This window comes from Piliocolobus tephrosceles, chromosome 21 (genome assembly GCF_002776525.5).
Source record: "Piliocolobus tephrosceles isolate RC106 chromosome 21, ASM277652v3, whole genome shotgun sequence".
NCBI classification, from domain to species: Eukaryota; Metazoa; Chordata; class Mammalia; order Primates; family Cercopithecidae; genus Piliocolobus; species Piliocolobus tephrosceles.
In genome coordinates, this window is record NC_045454.1 from 757875 (window position 1) to 779105 (window position 21231).

The 21231-nt window shown below is 49.9% G+C and overlaps 1 protein-coding gene across 1 annotated transcript; it reads right to left on the reverse strand.

Annotated features, from left to right (window-relative positions):
* Nucleotides 1–2610: 2610 nt before the first annotated feature.
* On the reverse strand, nucleotides 2611–13056 carry TARM1 (T cell-interacting, activating receptor on myeloid cells 1). Its single transcript, XM_023197722.1, has 5 exons — nucleotides 12863–13056; nucleotides 8793–8828; nucleotides 7762–8052; nucleotides 6887–7183; nucleotides 2611–2884 (listed from the first exon to the last, which is right to left on the reverse strand). The coding sequence occupies exons 1-5, from the start codon at nucleotides 12894–12896 to the stop codon at nucleotides 2769–2771; spliced, it is 774 nt and encodes a 257-aa protein (XP_023053490.1). The 5' UTR covers nucleotides 12897–13056; the 3' UTR covers nucleotides 2611–2768.
* Nucleotides 13057–21231: the final 8175 nt, after the last annotated feature.

Consider the following 21231-nt stretch of genomic DNA (forward strand, 5'->3'; position numbering starts at 1 on the left):
CAGTGAGCCACGCAGCCTTCTCACAGCCCGACTCCTGTCCGCGTGTCGGGACTGTGGGAAGTCCGTGGGAGAGCCCCACGGGGGACTCTGCCGGCCTCCTTCGCCGGAGGCCGACAGACTTCACCCCCACACCTTAGGTTACCAAAATAAACTTGCAGTTTTGCTCCTACACTTGCCTACCGGCTGGTTCTTTTGCGCCCGCTGGGCTGGTCTTAGAAAAAACAAATCAGTAATGTTTTATTTTATTTTATTTATTTATTTTTTTGAGACGGAGTCTCGCTGTCGCCCAGGCTGGAGTGAGTGGCGCCATCTCAGCTCACTGCAAGCTCCGCCTCCCGGGTTCCCGCCATTCTCCTGCCTCAGCCTCCCGAGTAGCTGGGGCTACAGGCGCCGCCACCTCGCCCGGCTAGTTTTTTGTATCTTTAGTAGAGACGGGGTTTCACCGTGTTAGCCAGGATGGTCTCGATCTCCTGACCTCGTGATCCGCCCGTCTCAGCCTCCCAAAGTGCTGGGATTACAGGCTTGAGCCACCGCGCCCGGCTGTAATGTTTTATTTTAAAGCATCAATACCTATGGCTTCCTGTGTACCCACTGGCCAGCTCCCCACAATGTTAATCTCTTTCTCTCTCTCTCTCTTTTTTTTTTTTTTTTTTTTTTTTCTGGGCGACAGAGGCTCGAGGATCCTCTGTCGCCCAGGCTGGAGTGAGTGGCACGTTCTCCGCTCACTGCAACCTCGGCCTCCCGGGTTTACGCCATTCTCCTGCCTCAGCCTCCCGAGTAGCTGGGACTACAGGCGCCGGCCACCACGCCCGGCTAATTTTTTGTATTTTTAGTAGAGACGGGGTTTCACCGGGTTAGCCAGGATGGTCTCGATCTCCTGACCTCGTGATCCACCCGCCTCGGCCTCCCAAAGTGCTGGGATTACAGACGTGAGCCACCGTGCCCGGCCAGTAGTGGCTTTTTTTCTTGTTTCACAATAGTTGGGTCTTCAACAGGTGTTCAGTTGGAAAGGAAGTATTAGCAATGTTGAGTTATGTGTTCCTATAATGGACAAGACAGTCTCACATGGTGAAGAACTATTGCACTTTAAACACGATTTGTGGTCAGGCGCAGTGGCACATGCCTGTAATCCCAGCACTTTGGGAGGCTGAGGCAGGTGGATCACTTGAGGCCAGGAGGTCAAGACCAGCCTGGCCAATGTGGCGAAACCCCATCTCTACTAAAAATACAAAAAATTGCCCGGATGGTGGCAGTTGCCTGTAGTTGCAGCTACTTGGGAGGCTGAGGCAGGAGAATCACTTGAACCCAGGAGGCAGAGGTTGCAATGAGCCGAGATCGTGCCACTGCACTCTGGCCTGGGCGACAGAGCGAGAGTCTGTCTCAAAACAAACAAACAAACAAAAAATGCCATTTGTGCCCATGTGGAGAAATGTGTGAAGTCCCCATGGTAGAGTCTGATGTTTAAAGAACCCCATATGGATTGAATGCACAGCAAGGGCAGATACAGTTCACAAGGCTGCACTGGGTAATTGCAATTTGCTAAGAAGGTGGATCCTAAACAGAAAGGTCCATAAGCTAGATTGAGATAATCACATCACAATTAGTGAAATTTCTTCCTTGGTACAAAATAAATTATTTAGTATGAAAGGTCCCAGAAGGTGGATTTTAAAGAGAAAAGTCCATTAGTTACATTGTGATAATCACATCACAATTAGTGAAATTTTTTTTTTTTTAATTATACTTTAAGTTCTAGGGTACATGTGCATAACGTGCAGGTTTGTTACATATGTATACTTGTGCCATGTTGGTGTGCTGCACCCATCAACTCGTCAGCACCCATCAATTCATCATTTATATCATGTATAACTCCCCAATGCAATCCCTCCCCCCGAAATTTCTTCCTTGGCACACAATAAATTACTTAGTAGGAGGGTTCCCCCACTTGTAGGTTTATGGGGGTATAATTGACAAATAAAAATGGAATATATCAAAACATCACGTTGTACACAAATATATTTCCATTTTTATTTGTCGACTAGATCTCAATACATCTGGAGCTGAAGAGAATTCCCTATCTCTACAGCAGCCCATGAAAGACAGAGGGACTGTGTGTTTTTACTTGGATCTGTTATTGGAAAGGGGTCCCAGTCCAGACCTCAAGAAAGGGTTCTCGGATCTCAGACAAGAAAGAACTCAGGGCGAGTCCACGGAGTAAAGTGAAAGCAAGTTTATTAAGAAAGTCAAGGACTATGGCTGCTCCATAGGCAGAGCAGTCCTGAGGGCTGTCGGTTGGCTATTTTTGTGGTTATTTCTCGATCATATGCTAAACAAGGGGTGGACTGTTCATGAGTTTTCCAGGAAAGGGGAGGGGATTTCCCTGGAACCGAGAGTTCCTCCCCCTTTTAGCTTCTGGAAGTTGCCATGGCATCTGTAAGCTGCCTTGGTGGTGGTGGGAGTGTCTTTTAGCATGCAAATGCATTATAATTAGCAAATAATATGCAGTGAGGACAACCAGAAGTCACTATTGTTGCCATCTTGGTTTTGGCTGGCTTCTTTATTGCATCTCTTTTTTTTTTTTTTATCAGCGGGGTCTTTGTGACCTGTATATAGTGACCTGGAAAATTTCCAAGTCTCATCCTGTGACTTGGAAAGCCTTAACCGCCTGAGAATGCCGTCCAGCAGGTTGCAGCCTCAGTTTACCCAGCCCCGGTTCAAGATGGAGTCACTCTGGTTTGAAGGCCTCTGACAGATCCACCCGGAGACACCTTTCAGCTGTGCCAGGCCTCCACCAGGAAAGCTCCCAAGATAACCAAAATTATGGCAGCCAGACCCAGTCGTATGAAGTTACCCAAGGTATAGTTGCTTGACGTGGTACCTGGGGGAACTGAAAGAGAGAAGGGATTCAGCACTGACCCTCAGAGGGTATCCCTCCTTCTCAAATGGCCCCGTCAAATCTGACTGTCATCACCCACTGAATGTTTTTGGTTTTGGGGTTTTTTTGAAACGGAGTTTTGCTCTTGTTGCCCAGGCTGGAGTGCAATGGTGCCATCTCGGCTCACCGCAACCTCTGCCTCCCGGATTCAAGCAATTCTCCTGCCTCAGCCTCCTAAGCAGCTGGGATTACAGGCATGTGCCACCAAGCCCAGCTAATTTTATATTTTTAGTAGAGACAGGGTTTTGCCATGTTGATCAGGCTGGTCTCGAACTCCCAACCTCAGGTGACCCGCCCACCTCAGTCTCCCAAAGTGCTGGGATTACAGGTGTGAGCCACCACACCTGGCCACCCACTTAATGTTTCCTAGCCAGTCGTCCACTGTACTGTAAAGTTTTAATTGAACTTTTTTTTTTCTTGAGATGGAGTTTTGCTCTTGTTGCCCAGACTAGAGTGCAGTGGCACAATCTCAGCTCACTGCAACCTCTGCCTCGCGGGTTCAAGTGATTCTCCTGCCTCAACCTCCTGAGTAGCTGGGATTACAGGCATGAGCCACCATGCCCAGCTAATTTCTGTATTTTTTAGTAGGGGGGGGTGGTTTCTCCATGTTGGTCGGGCTGGTCTCGAACTCCTGACCTCAGGTGATCTGCCCGCCCTGGCCTCCCAAAGTGCGTGAGCCACCATGCCCGGCCATAATTGAACTCTTTAAAATTTTAATACCTGAAAACAAAAGATGGAATCTTTGTTATTGTTGTTTTTGAGACCAAGTCTCACTCTGTTGCTCAGGCTGGAGTGCAGTGGCACAATCTTGGCTCACTGCAACCTCCACCTCCCGGGTTGAAGTGATTCTCCTGCCTCAGCCTCCCGAATAGCTGGGATTACAGGCATCTGTCACCACGCCTGGCTAATTTTGGTATTTTTAGTAGAGATGGGTTTTCGCCATGTTGGCCAAACTGGTTTCAAACTCCTGGCTTCAAGTGATTCGCCTGCCTCGGCCTCCCAAAGTGCTGGGATGACAGGCATGAGCCACCGCACCTGGCCAAAACATGGAATGCTAATGAGTTGTAGTGGGAGTTCCTTTATGTTCCTTCCTTGACATTCACTCCACCTTAGCTCCTTCGTGTATTTGCTCTTTATCCCATTTCCACCTTCCCACATTGCCTTTTCTCCTTCCCCATCCTTATATTAAGGAATAGTCTTAGGAGCAGCACATGAGACGGAAGACGCTCCACAGAGCCCCGAATTCTGTGGCTGGATCAGCATCCTTGCAGCACACACTGCTGTGCAGGCAGAGCACTTGAGAAAGTTTGAGTTGAGGCCGGGCACAGTGGCTCACACCTGTAATCCCAGCACTGTGGCAGGCTGAAGTGGGAGGATTGCTTGAGGCCAGGAGTTTGAGAGCAGCCTGGGCAACATGGCAAAACCCCATGTCTACTAAAAATACAAAAAAATTAGCCAGGTGTGGTGGCGGGTGCCTGTAATCCCAGCTACTCTGGAGGCTGAGGCAGAAGAATCGCTTGACCTGGGCCTGGGGTTGGGGGGGTGGAGGCTGCAGTGAGCCCAGATTGTGCCACTACACTCCAGCTTGGGCGATAGAGTGAGACTCCATCTCAAAGAAAAACAAACAAAACCCTAGCCTGCAGATTTTCAGGGAGGCTGATTTGAGTAATAATAAAACTCTGCTTGGCCAGGCGCGGTGGCTCACGCCTGTAATCCCAGCACTTTGGGAGGCCGAGGTGGGCAGATCACGAGGTCAGGAGTCGGAGATCAGCCTGGCCAATATGGTAAAACCCCATCTCTACTAAAAACATAAAAATTAGCTGGGCATGGTGGCGCGTGTGTAGTCCCAGCTACTCGGGAGGCTGAGGCAGAAGAATCGCTTGAACCTGGGAGGCAGAGGTTTCAGTGAGCCGAGATCACGCCACAGCACTCCAGCCTGGGCGACAGAGTAAGACTCCATCTCAAAAAAAAAACACAAAAAAACAACTCTGGTCTCCTGCTTACCTGACTCAATGTGTGTTGAACTCCTTCTTGCAATTCCTCTGTCCTGATGAATGGGCTTCATCCAGGCAGCCAGCAAGAGGAACTCGTTACAACAGTTACAACAGATGAAAAATAATTTACAGAGTTGAGGAAGCAGAGTGCTAGCACCCAGTAAGGCAGAACTCTGGCAGGAAACAAGATACTTTCAGAAGAATTCTAGCAGTCAGTGTTAAAAGACATGGGTAGACATTGCATCCACGACACAGAAGCAGGAGGCTGTGCAAACACCATGTTCTGAGGATGAGATAATTTTTTAAATTTGAAACTGGGTCTCACTATGTTGCCCAGGCTGGTCTCAAACTCCTGGGCTCAAGCAATTCTCCAGCCTCAGCCTTCCAAAGTGCTGAGATTACAGGCCTGAGCCACCACGCATGACTGAGAAAGAAATTACTGAGAGTGAAATCATTAACACCAAGAAAAAAAAAAAAAAAACACGCCAGGCAGAGTGGTTCACATCTGCAATCCCAGCACTTTGGGAGGCCAAGGTGAGCGGATCACCTGAGGCCAGGGCTTCGAGACCAGCCTGGTCAACGTGGTGAGAACCCCATCTCTACTAAAAATACAAAAATTAGCCGGGCGTGGTAATCCCAGCTACTCAGGAGGCTGAGGCAGGAGAATTGCTTAAACTCGGGAGGCAGAGGTTGCAGTGGGCTGAGATCGCACCACTGCACTCCAGCCTGGGTGACAGAGCGAGACTCTGTCTCAAAAACTAAACGAAACAAAGCAAAAAACCAAAACGCTAAGAGATGCAAAGAATGGTAGAAGGAATCTGGTGCTGGTGGATTCATAATTTTCAAAAACAGCCTAGAAATTATCCAAGGATGTAGTACAACAAAAAGGCAAAGGAGGGCTGGGCACGCTGGCTCACGCCTGTAATCCCAGCACTTTGGGAGGCCGAGGTGGGTAGATCATGATGTCAGCAGTTCAAGACCAGCCTGGTCAACATGGCAAAACCTTCATCTCCACTAAAAATAGAAAAATAAGCCAGATGGGTGGTGCAGGCCTGTAATCCTAGCTATTCGAGAGCTTGAGGTAGGAAAATCACTTGAACCAGGAGGTGGAGGTGGCAGTGAGTCGAGATCGCACCATTGCACCACTCTATCCTGGCAACAGAGTGAGACTCCATTTCAAAAAAAAAAAAAAGGCAAAGGAGTAGAAATTGTAAAAGGGAAGATTTTTTTTTTTTTTTTTGAGACAGAGCGTCACTCTATCACCCAGGTTGGAGTGCAGTGGCGTGATCTTGGCTCACCGCAACCTCCGCCTCCCATGTTCAAGCAATTCTCCTGCTTCAGCCTCCAAAGGAGCTGGGTCTACAGGTTCATCCCGCCATACCTGGCTAATTTTTTATTTTTAGTAGAGACGGGGTTTCACCATGTTAGCCAGGCTGGTCTCGAATTCTTGACCTCAGGTGATCCGCCTGCCTCGGCCTCCCAAAGCACCGGGATTACAGGCATGAGCCACCGCGCCCGGCCAGAAAGGGAAGATTTTTTAAAAAGCGATGATATAGCAAGTAATGAAGAAATGAGATTCACAGAAGAACAAAACAACCTCTGATTAAAAACAACACATACGGCCGGGCACGGTGGCTCAAGCCTGTAATCCCAGCACTTTGGGAGGCCGAGATGGGCGGATCACGAGGTCAGGAGATCGAGACCATCCTGGCTCACACGGTGAAACCCCGTCTCTACTAAAAAATACAAAAAACTAGCCGGGCGTGGTGGCGGGCGCCTGTAGTCCCAGCTACTGGGGAGGCTGAGGCAGGAGAATGGCGTAAACCCAGGAGGCGGAGCTTGCAGTGAGCTGAGATCCGGCCACTGCACTCCAGCCCGGGCGACAGAGCGAGACTCCTTCTCAAAAAAAAAAAAAAAAACAACAACACATACAGTTCTTCAAAATCATACACATCCTTACCTGTCACCACTATCTCAAGCCAATCACTGCGTTCTGAGGCCCAGAAGGGAGTCTTTGTCTGGTAGTACATGCAGCTGTAGTTCCCAGCGTCGCTGGCTGTCACGTCCTCCAGGGAGAAGTCTGTCTCCTTCCCCGCTGGACTCCGCAGCTGGATGGGAGATGACGTCCCAGCCTTCAGTAGAGCAAACATGATAGGCAGAAACAGTTGGTCTGGCCGCCGGCACTGCAGAGTCACCCTTCCACCTGCGGTCACCGTACCCCTTTGGTAGGTTTGGAGGAAAGGTTTAGGTAAATGTCCTGTAAGAGAAGTCAGGCTCTGAGGTCCTGGGGAGAAGTCTGGAATCCTCTACTCACCCCTGTTCTCCTGGCCGGAGGCTCTCACGGAGTGTGGGAAATCAGAGATTCCTGATCCCTTCCACCTTCCTCCACTTTCTACTCCGACCCCAGGACAGAGATTCTCCCTCCTGCAAGACCTGTATAAGGCCGGGCGTGGTGGCTCACACCTGTAATCCCAGCACTGAGGTCAGGAGTTTGAGACCAGCCTGGCCAACATGGCGAAAGCCTGTCTCTACTGAAAATACAAGAATTAGCCGGGCGTGGTGGCACACACCTGTAATCCCAGCCACTGAGGAGGCTGACACAGGAGAATCACTTGAGCCCAGGAGGCGGAAGTTGCAGTGAGTCAAGATGGCACCACTGCACTCCGGCCTGGGTGACAGAGTATAAAACCAAGGTATGCAATTTCATTCCCGTCTCTCTCCTCTCCCACCACCCCCAGCTACTCTGAAGTTGGGACCCCTTTTCTCCCTCTGATCCTCTGCTTCCTCCCTCATCCCCTGTCCCCCGTATGTCATCGGCAGGCACCCTGTCCACACCTGTCACCAACAGCAGAAGGACATCACTGCGCTGTGAAGGGATGTGGGGGGACGCTTTTCTGTAGTATTCGCAGGTGTACTCTCCAGCATTTCTGATTTTTAGATTATTGAGGTGAAATTCGGCCGGGCCCTCTGTCGAATCAAGGGGCTTCGGAGACTCCAGAATAATTCCTCCCTTCCTGAGAACAAAGCTTACACCTCTGGTAGGCGTCCAACATCGCAGCGTCACATTGCTGTCGGCAGGGACCACCGAGCTGGGCCAGGCACTGAGGGACGGCTTGGGCAGTGACCCTGGAAGGAAGCAGAGCCCAGTGCTGGGCCTGACGCCCTTCCCTGCTCTCAGAAAGCCCTTTTTAGAATTTATTATTATTTATTATTATTATTATTTCCTGCACCCAACCAGAAAGCCTATTTTAAGAAGGGAAGGCCGGGCGCGGTGGCTCAAGCCTGTAATCCCAGCACTTTGGGAGGCCGAGACGGGCGGATCACGAGGTCAGGAGATCGAGACCATCCTGGCTAACACTGTGAAACCCCATCTCTACTAAAAAATACAAAAAACTAGCCGGGCGAGGTGGCGGGCGCCTGTAGTCCCAGCTACTCCGGAGGCTGAGGCGGGAGAATGGTGTAAACCCGGGAGGCGGAGCTTGCAGTGAGCTGAGATCCGGCCACTGCACTCCAGCCCGGGAGACAGAGCGAGACTCCGTCTCAAAAAAAAAAAAAAAGAAGGGAAAAGGGCCGGGCGCGGTGGCTCACGCCTGTAATCCCAACACTTTGGGAGGCCGAGGCGGGAAGATCACGAGGTCGTAAGATCGAGACCATCCTGGCCAACATGGTGAAACTCCGTATCTACTACAAATACAAAAATTAGCTGGGCGTGGTGGCAGGCACCTGTAGTCCCAGCTACTTGGGAGGAGAATGGCGTGAACCTGGGAGGCGGAGCTTGCTGTAAGCTGAGATTGCACCACCACGAAGGGAATGGGAGGGAATTTGGGACGACGGGCCAAGGAAGGTGTGATTGAAGAAACACTCACCATCTCCCCTTGTGTCTCCTTGGCCCATGCACAGTCCTGAAAGACAATTCTCCGTGAGACAGAAGCCCCTGCCTGGAGCCACGTCACCCCCTACCCTGACCCCTGGAGACAGGTCCCAGAGTCTCCTGCTGAATGCAGACCCTTGGAGGTCACGCATTCAGGAGTTTTCATTCTCCCCACACTGGACTGTGGCTTCCGCTTGACTTCCAGCTCCCCCGTCGTTTCCCAGAGATTCTCCTTGACTGTCCTGTGTGGCTCTCACCTCCCCCTGTTCCAGGCCTTTCCTGGTTCCACATAATCCACATATCCTTCTATTCTCATCTTCTGTTTCAATACGGCACTCATTCTTACCATTTCTTACTTACTTTCTTTTCTTTTTTCCCCCAAGACAGAGTCTCGCTCTGTCGTCCATGCTGGAGTAGAGTGACGCAATCTTGGCTCACTGCAACCTCCACCTCTCCGATTCAAGTGATTCTCCTGCCTCAGCCTCCCAAACAGCTGGGATCACAGGCATGTGTCACCACGCCCGGCCGAGTTTTGTGTTATTAGTAGAGACAGGGTTTCACCATGTTGGCCAGGCTGGTCTCAAACTCCTGACCTCAGGTGATCCATCCACTTCGGCCTCCCAAAGTGCCGGGACTACAGGCATGAGCCTTGCGCCCAGCTTCTTCTTTGTATTTCTAAATTTTTTATTTTATTATTGTGTTTTGAGACAGGGTCTCTCTCTGTTGCCCAGGTTGGAGTGTAGTGGCTCCATCATGGCTCACTGTAGCCTCCCGGGCTCAAGTGATCCTCCCACCTCAGCCTCCCGAGTAGCTGGGATCACAGGTGTGCACCACTACACCTGGCTGATTTTTTAGTCTTTTGCAGAGACAGAGTCTCCCTATGTTGCCCAGGCTCATGATCTCTTTTCATCCCTTCATGACTCCAAATGGGACAAAATTTATTGTTTGGTGTCCTGTAACAAGCCTCAAAACATCCAAATGGTCATTCCAGAAAGGGGAAAGCATACATTCATCCCTGTTCCACACACAGCTGCATTTATTCTTCTTTCTTTTTATTTTTTATTTTTTTTTGATAGAGACAGGGCCAGGCTGGTTAAGAACTCTTGACCATGCCAGGCATGGTGGCTCACGCCTGTAATCCCAGCACTTTGGGAGGCCCAGGTGGGCGGGTCACCCCAGGTCAGGAGTTCGAGGCCAGCCTGGCCAACATGGCGGAACCCCATCTCTATTAAAAATACAAAAATTCACCCGGGCGTGGCAGTGCACGCCTATAGTCCCAGCTACTCGGGAGGCTGAGGCAGGAGAATCGCTTGAACCCAAGAGGCAGAGGCTACAGTGCGCCGAGATTGTACCACTGCACTCTAGCCTGAGCGACAGAGTAGGACTTCGTTTCAAAAAAAAAAAAAAAAACTCCAGACCTCAGGTGACCCATCCACCTCAGCCTCCCAAAGTGCTAGGATTATAGGCGTGAGCCAGGACACCCAGCCTGAAATCTGTTGTTGTTAATCTTGGCTATGCCCTGGGCTCCTCTGGAGAGCTGGTAAAAGCTCAGTTCACAGAACCAAGCACTGAAGCACTGAGTCAGAATGGCTTGTAACAGGGCTCCGGTGTCATTCCTTTTCAGAGTTCTAATACGAGAATGCAGCCAAGGTGGAGGACCACTGCTCTGAGTGAGCCTGGGCAAACATTTCTCAAGGCTGCAACACAGATATTCAAAGTCAGCTGGCGCTGGGCACGGTGGCTTATGCCTGTAATCCCAGCACTTGGGCTGGCCGAGGCGGGCAGATCACTTGAGGTCGGAAGCCCGAGACCAGCCTGGCCAACATGATGGCCAGGTCTCTATTAAAAAGTACAAAAAATCAGCGGGGTGTGTGGCGGGCACCTGTAATCCCAGCTACCCAGGAGGCTGAGGCAGGAGAATCGCTTGAACCCAGGAGGTGGAGGCTGCAGTGAGCCGAGATCGTGCCATTGCACTCCAGCCTGGGTAACAAGAGTGAAACTCCATATTGTTTTGTTTGTTTACAAAAAAAATTTACATTAGCTGGGTGTAGTGGTGGACACCTGTAGCCCCAGCTATTTAGGAGGCTGAGGTGGGACAACTACTTGAGCCAGGAAGATGGACGCTGCAGTGAGCTGAGATCATGCCACTGCACTCCCAGCCTGGGCAACAGAGCAAGATCCTGTCTCAAAAAAAAAAAAATGTTTTTTTAAAGATAGAAGAAGGTTGAATTGTTTATCTCTGCCTAATTGTCTGAGCTGAGTCATTGGTCTTCTGCCCTCGAACTGGAATTTATAACCACTGGCTTTCCTGGGTCTCCTGCTTATAGACGGCAGAGTCTCCGTTTTCAACCTCTGTAACTGTGTGAGCCAATTCCTTAGAACAAATCTCATTTCAGATCTAGATCTGTATCTGCATTTATATATCTGTATCTATCACATATGGATACAGAGATGCATGTTGTATCGGTTCTGTCTGTCTGGAGAATTGTAACTAATAGTGGGTGAAGAAAAATGTTTTGGTGGGGCATGGGGGACCTGTAATCCCAGTACTTCGAGAGGCAGAGGCAGGTGGATCACTTAAGCCCAGGAGTTTGAGTCTAGCCTGGGCAACATAGCAAGACCCTGTCTCTACAAAGAAAAAAATATCAAACTTAGCCAGGCATGGTAGCATGTGCCTATAACCCCACCCACTTAGCGGGGGCTGAGGCAGGAGGATTGCCTGAGCCCCGGGGGTGAAGGCTGCAGTGAGCTGTGGTCATGCCACTGCATTCTAGCCTGGGTGACAGAGTGAGACTTTGTCTCAAGAAAAGGAAAGGGAAGGAAGGAAGGAAGAAGGAAGGAAGAAAGGAAGGAAGGAAGGAAGGAGAGAAAGAAAGAAAGAGAGGGAGGGAGGGAGGGAAAAAGAGAGAGGAAGGAAGAAAAGAGAAAGAGAAAAAGAAAGAAAGAGAGAGGAAGGAGACAGAAAGAGAAAGAAAGAAAAAGAAAAAAGAAAGAAAGAAAGAAAGAGAAAGAAAGAAAGAAAGAAAGAAAATAAAAAGGTTTTAATGTGGATAGTGGTGATGGTTACACAATAGCCTCAATGTACTTTATAGTTATCTATTTGGCACTAAATTTTATTTATGGTGTTAAGGTTTCTGGGCCGGGCACAGTGGCTCAAGCCTGTAATCCCAGTACTTTGGGAGGCTGAGGCTGGCAGATCACCTGAGGTCAGGAGTTCGAGACCAGACTGGACAACATGGTGAAACCCCATCTCTACTGAAAATGCAAAAATTAACCAGGCATGGTGGCGCACCCCTTTAATCCAGTTACTCAGGAGGCTGAAGCAGGAGAATCTCTTGAACCCGGGAGGTGGGGGTTGCAGTGAGTCGAGATCACACCATTGCACTCCAGCCTGGGCAACAAGAGTGAAACCCTGTCTCAAAAAAAAAAAAAAAAAGATAAGATTTCTATTCTGAATACTTTTACTTACACACAAAACGTCAGAGTTGATCCTGAGAAAAGGGGTGAGCCAGTGAAGCCAGGTGGTGGAGGCATTCAGCAAAACTCACGAAGTTGAAACCAGAGGACTTGGCCGGGCGCGGTGGCTCAAGCCTGTAATCCCAGCACTTTGGGAGGCCGAGACGGGCGGATCACGAGGTCAGGAGATCAAGACCATCCTGGCTAACATGGTGAAACCCCGTCTCTACTAAAAAATACAAAAAGCTAGCCAGGCGAGGTGGCGGGCGTCTGTAGTCCCAGCTACTCGGGAGGCTGAGGCAGGAGAATGGCGTAAACCCGGGAGGCGGAGCTTGCAGTGAGCTGAGATCTGGCCACTGCACTCCAGCCTGGGCGACAGAGCGAGACTCCGTCTCAAAAAAAAAAAAAAAAAAAAAAGAAACCAGAGGAGTTAAAGCTTGCAGAGCACTTATTTCCAGGGAATATCTGCAGTGCACTTAGCAGGACATCTCACTCCTCCCGTGTTCTCAGTAAGCCAAAGTTGATGTTATTTTTTTCCATCCTCAGCCCAACTATCCCACCAGTTCCATGATTTCCTGCAGTCCCAGTGGATAGCCCTGTGAGACTTACTGAAACAGAGGAGGGAAAGCAGCTTAGAGATCATGACGACTTCTCAGCCCTCCCAGGGTCTGTCTTGGGTTCTGCAGTCCACAGACGGGAGAAGAGCTGGCTCTCTCCCACCCTGGAGTGGAAGCAGTAACAGCCTTGTCCTAGCCTTTCAGTTCCCCTCCCATATCCACATTCAGGAAACGTGTTGATGTTGCTGATTGCAACATGCTCCTTACACATACCAGCGTTTGAGTATTTGACTCACAGGAAATGCTCCTCTGTCTCAGGCAGATTTCAGGCATCAAACAGGTAACCCTGAAAATGCTTCAGACTTGGCCCTGAAGGGTTCGTATTGAAGAGATGAAAGCACTTCACTCTTTTTTTTTTTGAGATGGAGTCTGGTTCTGTCACCTGGACTGGAGTCCAGTGGCGCAATCTCGGTTCATTGCAGCTTCAGCTTCCTGGGTTCAAGTGATTCTCCTGCCTCAGCCTCCCAAGGAGCTGGGATTACAGGCACATGCCACCACACCCGGCTGTTTGTATTTTTAGTTAAGATGACGTTTCACCAAGTTGGCCGGGCTGGTCTCGAATTCCTGACCTCAAGTGATCCACCTGCCTCGGCCTCCCCAACTGCTGGGATTACACGTGTGAGCCACCGCGCCAGGCCTTCATCACCACTTTTTTTTTCTTTTTTTGAGATGGAGTTCCACTCTTTCGCCCAGGCTGGAGTGAAGTGGCATAATCTCAGCTCGCTGCAACCTCCACCCCCCGGGTTCAAGTACTTCTCCTGTCTCAGCCTCCCGAGTTGCTGGGATTACAGGTGCCCTCCAACATGCCCAGTTAATTTTTGTAAGCTTCTCATTTAACAGAATCGGTTTTACAAGCATTTATTCTGCTTGGAAATTCAGATGTCAATCATAAGATTGTTACTAGGGCAACAAAATATTAAGTAAGACCACCAAATGGCACCAACGTTTCTCCTTCATAATAATGATTGCAATACTGGCAATAATTTCTAATGTCTTCGGACTCCTACAAGGTTATTTTGTGCAAATTACACTTCAAAGGACAGATTTATGCAACCAGAGAATGGAACACTGGCTGCTGTAATAAATATCCATAGATCTCCATACTACACAAGACTATAAAACACATTTAGAGCCTTTTGAATATTCTCAGTTTATGACCTTATCAAACCACATTCTGTTTTGTTTGTTTATTTTACTTTAAGTTCTAGTGTACATGTGTACAACATGCAGGTTTGATACATGTGCCATGCTGGTTTGCTGCACCCATCAACTTATCATTTACATTAGGTATTTCTTCTAATGCTATCCCTCCCCCAGCCCCTCTGTTTTTTTTTTTTTTTTAAGACGATCTCACTCTGTCACCCAGGCTGGAGTGCAGTGGTGTGATCTCGACTCACTGCAACCTCTGCCTCCTGGGTTCAAGTGATTCTCCTGCCCCAGCCCCCTCAAGTACCTGGAATTACGGGGTTGTGCCACCATGCCTGGCTAATTTTTGTATTTTTAGTAGAGACAACATTTCACCATGTTGGCCAGGCTGGTCTCAAACTTCTGGGCTCAAGTGATCCGCCTGCTTCGGCCTCCCAAAATTCTGGGATTACAGGAGTGAACCACCATGCCTGGCCTAAACTACATTCTTGAATTAGTTTTACGGCACGGAATATCTTTTTCTCCTCTCTCAATCCTCTGTCTCTCTAGCTCCCTTTCCTCCCCTACAGCTGCAAAGAAGAGATCTTCTTAATCCATTTCTTAAACTTCTTTTCATTAATTATAAATAATTTTTTTTTTTTTAGATGGAGTCTCCCTCTGTCACCCAGGCTGGAGTGCAACAGCAAAATCTCAGCTCAGTGCAACCTCCGCCTCCCGGGTTCAAGTGATTCTCCTGCCTCAGCCTCCTGAGTAGCTGGGACTACAGATGTGTGCCACTATCTGTGGATTTTTTTGTTTGTTTGTTTGTATTTTTGGTAGAGATGGGGTTTCACTGTGTTAGCCAGGATGGTCTTGATCTCCTGACCTCATGATCTGCCCGCCTCAGCCTCCCAAAGTGCTGGGATTACAGGCGTGAGCCACTGCACCTGGCCAATTATAAATAATTTTTAAGGCTAAACTCTGGAATTTTGCTAGTTAGCCTTAAAAGCACAAAGCAGGCCTATAAAGTTCAATTTTACTGGTAGAAAGCAAGAAATGGATGAATAGGATGTTAGCTGACAACCATGCAATTGAAACCTCCTTTGTAAAAACTATGAGAGTGAGAAAACAATGGCAGTGAAGGAGATGGGATCTGGCCAGCCCCTACCTTGCCTTTGACCCTCAAGCTGCCTGTAGTTATTCCTGGGTTTAGGCTAATCTGACTTGTCTCTTTGGGAGATTTTTATTTTATTTTATTTTATTTTATTTTTTATTTTTATTTTTCCTTGAGATGGAGTCTCACTCTGTAGCCCAGGCTGGAGTGCAGTGGTGCAATCTCGGTTCACCGCAACCTCTGCCTCCTAGTTCAAGCGATTCTCCTGCCTCAGCCTCCAGAGTAGCTGGAACTACAGATGCCCGCCACCATGCCTGACTAATTTTTGTATTTTTAGTAGAGACGAGGTTTCGCCATGTTGGCCAGGATGGTCTGAAACTCCTGACCTCAAGTGATCCGCCCACCTTGGCCTCCCAAAGTGCTGGGATTAGAGGAAAGAAGGAAAGGAAGGGAAGGGAAGGAAAAGAAAGGAAAGGAAAGGGAGGGGGAGGGGAGGGGAAGGGAGAGAAAGGGAATAGTGAGAGAAAGAAGAAAAGAGAGATAGAAAGAAAGAGAAAGAAAGAAAAGAAAGAAAGAAGAAAGAGAGAAAGAAAGAGAGAGGAAGGAAGGAAGGAAAGAAAGAAAAGAAAGGAAAGGAGGCCGGGCGCGGTGGCTCAAGCCTGTAATCCCAGCACTTTGGGAGGCCGAGACGGGCAGATCACGAGGTCAGGAGATCGAGACCATCCTGGCTAACACGGTGAAACCCCGTCTCTACTAAAAATACAAAAAACTAGCCGGGCGAGGTGGCGGGCGCCTGTAGTCCCAGCTACTCGGGAGGCTGAGGCAGGAGAATGGCGTAAACCCGGGAGGCGGAGCTTGCGGTGGGTGAGCTGAGATCCGGTCACTGCACTCCAGCCTGGGTGATAGCAAGACTCCATCTCAAAAAAAAAAAAAAAAAAAGAAAAGAAAAGAAAGGAAAGGAGGAAGGAAGGAAGGAGGGAAGGAAGGGAGAAAAGAGGCTCCTTATAAATAACAAAAGACACCCTTCTCACCAAGGGTTTTTGGAAATTCCAGAGTGATGGGGTGAGAACGGTGTCTTTGGAACCAGAGCTGAAGACCAAATGCATATTTCTTACTATATCACGATATCACGGGAGGTAAAAGGGAGGTGCCCTTGAAGCAGCTCCTCCCCAGCCCCCAATCCTCTTGTGTGCCCGGAGGATCAGAAGAGGTCCCGCTAAGACTCAGCTTAGCTGTGGTTCAAGCCTCTGATTGCGTGGATAAGTACCAGGTTTCCAGAGTGCCAGGGCAGGGCTGCCCCCTTGTGGTGGCATTAACTTTCCATGGCTATTTAAAATCAGCAGAGGACGCACGATCTTCAGATGGGTCCTGTTCAAACTGAACATTTTACTTCCATATTTTCCCCTGGAAAGAAGAAAAATCATTAAAAGTTTCTTTTTGGGTTTTTTTTAGACAGAGTCTCACTCTGTCGCCCAGGCTGGAGTGCAGTGGCGCAATATCAGCTCACTGCAACCTCTGCCTCCTGGGTTGAAGCGATTCTCCTGCCTTAGCCTCCCGAGTAGCTGGGATTACAGGCACCCACTACTATGCCCAGCAAATTTTTGCATTTTTAGTAGAGTCGGGGTCTCACTATATTGGCCAGGCTGGTCTCCAACTCCTGACCTCAGGTGATCTGCCTGCCTTGGCCTCCCAAAGTGCTGGGATTATAGGCATGAGCCACCGGGCCTGGCCTATTTTTTTTTTTTTTTTTTTTTTTTGAGACGGAGTCTCACTCTTTCCCCAGGCTGGAGTGCAATGGCACGATTTTGGCTCACCGCAACCTCTGCCTCCCGGGTTCAAGCGATTCTTCTGCCTCAGCCTCCCGGGTTCAAGCGATTCTTCTGCCTCGGCCTCCCGACCAGCTGGGTTTGTATGTGTAGTAGAGACGGGGTTTCTCCATGTTGATCAGGCTGGTCTCAAACTCCTGACCACAGGCTAGAGACCACACTTCCACCACCAAGTTGTGGGGGTTTAAGGCATTGCCCCCCGGGCCTGGCCTAAATTTAGCCGGGCGTAGCGGCGGGGAGACGGAGTCTCACTCTGCCCCCAGGCTGGAGTGCAGTGGCGCGATCTCGGCTCACTGCAAGCTCCGCCTCCCGGGTTCACGCCATTCTCCTGCCTCAGCCTCCGGAGTAGCTGGGACTACAGGCACCCGCCGCTACGCCCGGCTAAATTTTTTGTATTTTTAGTAGAGATGGGGTTTCACTGTGTTAGCCAGGATGGTCTCGATCTCCCGACCTCGTGATCCGTCCACCTCGGCCTCCCAAAGTGCTGGGATTACAGGAGGCCTATTTTTGTTTTTAATAGAGAAGGGAGTCTCAAACTCCTGGCCTCAAGCTATCCTCCTGCCTCAGCCTCCCAAAGTGCTGGGATTGTAAGAGTGAGCCAGTGCACCTACCCCACCCCCTCCCACCCTCATTTTTAGACGGGCACAGGCTAGAGACCACATTTCCATCAGCCACTTTTGTGGCTAGACCTGGCCATGCGACTAAGTTCCACCACAATTACTTTTGCACCAGCCTAATGAATTTCCTAATCTTTATATAAGATGTGAGTTAGGGCTGGGCACAGTGGCTCACACCTGTAATCCTAGCACTTTGGGAGGCCAAGGTGGGTGGATCGCCTGAGGTCAGGAGTTTGAGACCAGCCTGATCAACATGGAGAAACCCCGTCTCTACTACAAATACAAAATTAGCTGGCCATGGTGGCGCATGCCTGTAATCCCAGCTACTCGGGAGGCTGAGGCAGAAGAATCGCTTGAACCCGGGAGGCTGAGGCAGAAGAATCGCTTGAACCCGGGAGGCAGAGGTTGCGGTGAGCCAAAATCGTGCCATTGCACTCCAGCCTGGGCAACGAGAGGCAAACCCTGTCTCAAAAAACCTGGACAAACTCTGTCTCCAATGAAAAAAAAAAGATCTGAGTTAGTTTAGTCTCTGAAACAAAAGAGCACACCAACAAATACTGCTTATTCTTCCACAAATCATTTACGTGTGTTAGGCGGAAAGATCATTAAATCAATGAAGTGAGTCAAGACAAGCATTTTTAAAAAGATAAAATATATCAATGTGCATCCACATAGAAGTGAATATTGCTTCAGGCGGAGCACGGTGGCTCACGCCTGTAGTCCCAGCACTTTGGGAGGCAGAGGCGGGCAGATCACTTGAGATTAGGAGTTCCAGACCAGCCTGGCCCACATGGTGAAACCCCATCTCTACTAAAAATACAAAAAATTAGCCAGGCATGGTGGCGGGCGCCTGTAATCACAGCTGCTTGGGGAGGCTGAGGCAGGAGAATCCTTGAACCCAGAAGGCAGAGGTTGCAGTGAGCCAAGATCGTGCCACTGCACTCCAGCCTGGAAGAAAGAGGGAAACTCCATCTCAAAAATAACAAAAAACAAAAAGGGGTTGGGGTCAGAGGAGTTACAGCTGCTGATCTAAGGTTTCCTAATTTTTCTTCCTGTGTTCGGGACAAGTTGCTTGGTTCCTCTCTAGAACGGACAAGGTAGATATTTGTGGTTTTCCCTTTCTTGGATGGAAACTCAGAAGGATCTGTACGCTGTTCCAGTTTGCCCAGCATGGTACTCCTGGGCTGTCCGAGCATTAGAAGTCACTGTCTTCTCCATAAAGTGGGAAAAGGGGAAGGCGAAGTTGAAAAACAATACAAATAGAAGAAGGTGTGTGCTCCACCAAAATTAGGGCACAAGTCAAGAAAAGGGGATATGAGTCTGGATGGCTCATGCCTATAAACCCACACTTCGGGAGGCAGAGGCAAGAGGATCATTTGACCTCAGGAGTTGGAAATCAGCCTGGCCAACATAGAGAGACCTCTACAAATAATAATAATAATAATAATAATAATAAATCAGCCAGGTACGGTGGCCTGCACCTGTGGTTCTAGCTACTTGGGAGGCTGAGGTGGGGAGATCACTTAAGCCTGGAAGGTCGATGCAGCAGTGAGCCTTGATCATGCCACTGCAATCTAGCCTGGGCAAAAGAGTAAGGCCCAGTCAAGGGAAGGAAAGGCAAAGGGGAGGGGCGCAGTGGCTCAGGCCTGTAATCCCAGCACTTTGGGAGGCCGAGGCCGGTGGATCACTTGAGGTCAGGAGTTTGAGACCTCCCTGGCCAATATGGCTAAACTCCATCTCTATTAAAAATACAAAACTTAGCTGGGCGTGGTGGTGCACACCCGTAATCCCAGCTACTCAGGAGGCTGAGGCACGAGAATCACTTGAACCCGGGAGGCGGAGGTTGCAGTGAACCGAGATCGCGCCACTGCATTCCAGCCTGGCTGATGGAGTGAGATCTTCACGAAAAAAAAAAAAAAAAAAAAAAAAAAATTGATGTGGGGGAAGTTATCATGGTCCCAGGCACAAAAACAAGGGCATATGGCTAATGCTTTAGGTTGAAAGCTAATATGACAGTTTTGTCCCAGCACTTTGGGAGGCCGAGGCGGGCGGATCACAAGGTCAGGAGATCGAGACCACGGTGCAACCCCGTCTCTACTAAAAATACAAAAAATTAACCGGGTGTGGTGGCAGGCACCTGTAGTCCCAGCTACTAGGGAGGCTGAGGCAGGAGAATGGCGTGTACCCAGGAGGCGGAGCTTGCAGTGAGCCGAGATCGCGCCACTGCACTCCAGCCTGGTGGACAGAGTGAGACTCCGTCTCAAAAAAAAAAGAAAAAAAGTTGTGCTTGATTATGCTTGATGGAAAAAAGGTGAGACCTTCCTTTCAGCAATGAGTCTGGTAGAAATCGGTGTAATAGGGTAGCTCACATTTATCGAGCACTTACTACGGGCCAGTTACTGTTTTAAATGTTTATATGTGTTACCCACTGAATCCTACAACAATCCTATGAAATGGGTTTTATCAGTGCATCCATTTGACCGTCCAGGCGAGAGAGAGTTGGGAAGGGTGCTTTCTCAATGCTGCCGCTGTGTCCGGAGCTGGTTCCTTCCAGTGGGTTTGTGGTCTCGCTGACTTCAAGAATGGAGCTGCAAACCTTCACGGTGAGTGTGACAGCTCTTAAAGATGGCATGGACCCAAAGAGTGAGCAGCAGCAAACTTTATTGTGAAGAGCAAGAGAAGACAGCATCCACAGGCTGGAAGGGGACCCGAGCAGGCTGCCACTGCTGGCTAGCTTTTATTCCCTTATTTGTTCCCGCCCATGTCCTGCTGATTGGTCCATTTTACAATCCTCTTGTAAGACAGAAAAGTTCTCCAAGTCTCCACTGGACCCAGGAAGTCCAGCTGGCTTCCCCTCTCACTGCTACCTCTCTGTAGCTGCTACTACTACCACAGTAAGTAGACGGCAGCGTTGGGATTCGAACCCTCGGTCTTCTGGCTTGGAAGTCTTAACCACTGATCGCGTCTTCCACTCAGCTACTCCTTGGGAAAGGCCCGGAAAGAAGCCACAGCACAGGGCACAGGGGTGTCGAAGGGCAGTTCCTCGGGGTTCAGCCAGCAGGGCTGCGGGGCTGCGGGAAAGGACAGTCCAGCCCAGGGTCCCACCTTCTCCACTCCTCAGGTTGGAAGTCTTCTCGGGTTGCAGCGCCCCTGGGGCTCAAGGGCGGACACCAGCAGGAGCGCGGTTCTGGCTGCGCCAGTCAAAAGTGACCAGTGCGCCCAGGCAGATGAGGACCAGACCGGCCAGCCCCAGGCGGACAAGGTTCCCCCGAGTGTAGTCGGAGGAGCTAGAGTCTGCAGGCGGAGCCGGGAGAGACGGGCCGTCAGCTCCGGGACCCCGAAGTCTGGGCCCTGAACTCCAGGTTTCCAGCCCTGGGGTGGACTTGGTGAACCTGACTCCTCAGTCTCAAAGTTCAGGGGGAGTCGATGGAGGTTTCAACTCCTGGGACCAGGAAGGAGGAACTGGGGGCCTGGACTCCTGGGTCTGAGGGAAGAGGCACTGGGTCCCGGGAATGCTGGGTCTGAGGAAGGAGGGACTGGGGGCCTGGGAATCCTGGGTCTGAGGGAGGAGGGGCTGGGGCCTGGGAATCCTGGGTCTGAGGGAGGAGGGAATGGGGGTCTGGACTCCTGGGTCTGAGGGAGGAGGAGCGGGAGGACTAGAAACCGGGTCTGAGGGAGG

Excerpts from the sequence above, each read along its gene's own strand:
- TARM1 (XM_023197722.1), bottom strand. The coding sequence starts at position 12,896 with ATGATCTCTAAGCTGCTTTCCCTCCTCTGTTTCA. Across the intron at positions 8,829-12,862 it reads GCTTTCCCTCCTCTGTTTCA|GACTGTGCATGGGCCAAGGA; the intron begins GTAAGTCTCACA and ends ATTGTCTTTCAG. Across the intron at positions 8,053-8,792 it reads AGGAGACACAAGGGGAGATG|GGTCACTGCCCAAGCCGTCC; the intron begins GTGAGTGTTTCT and ends GCTTCCTTCCAG.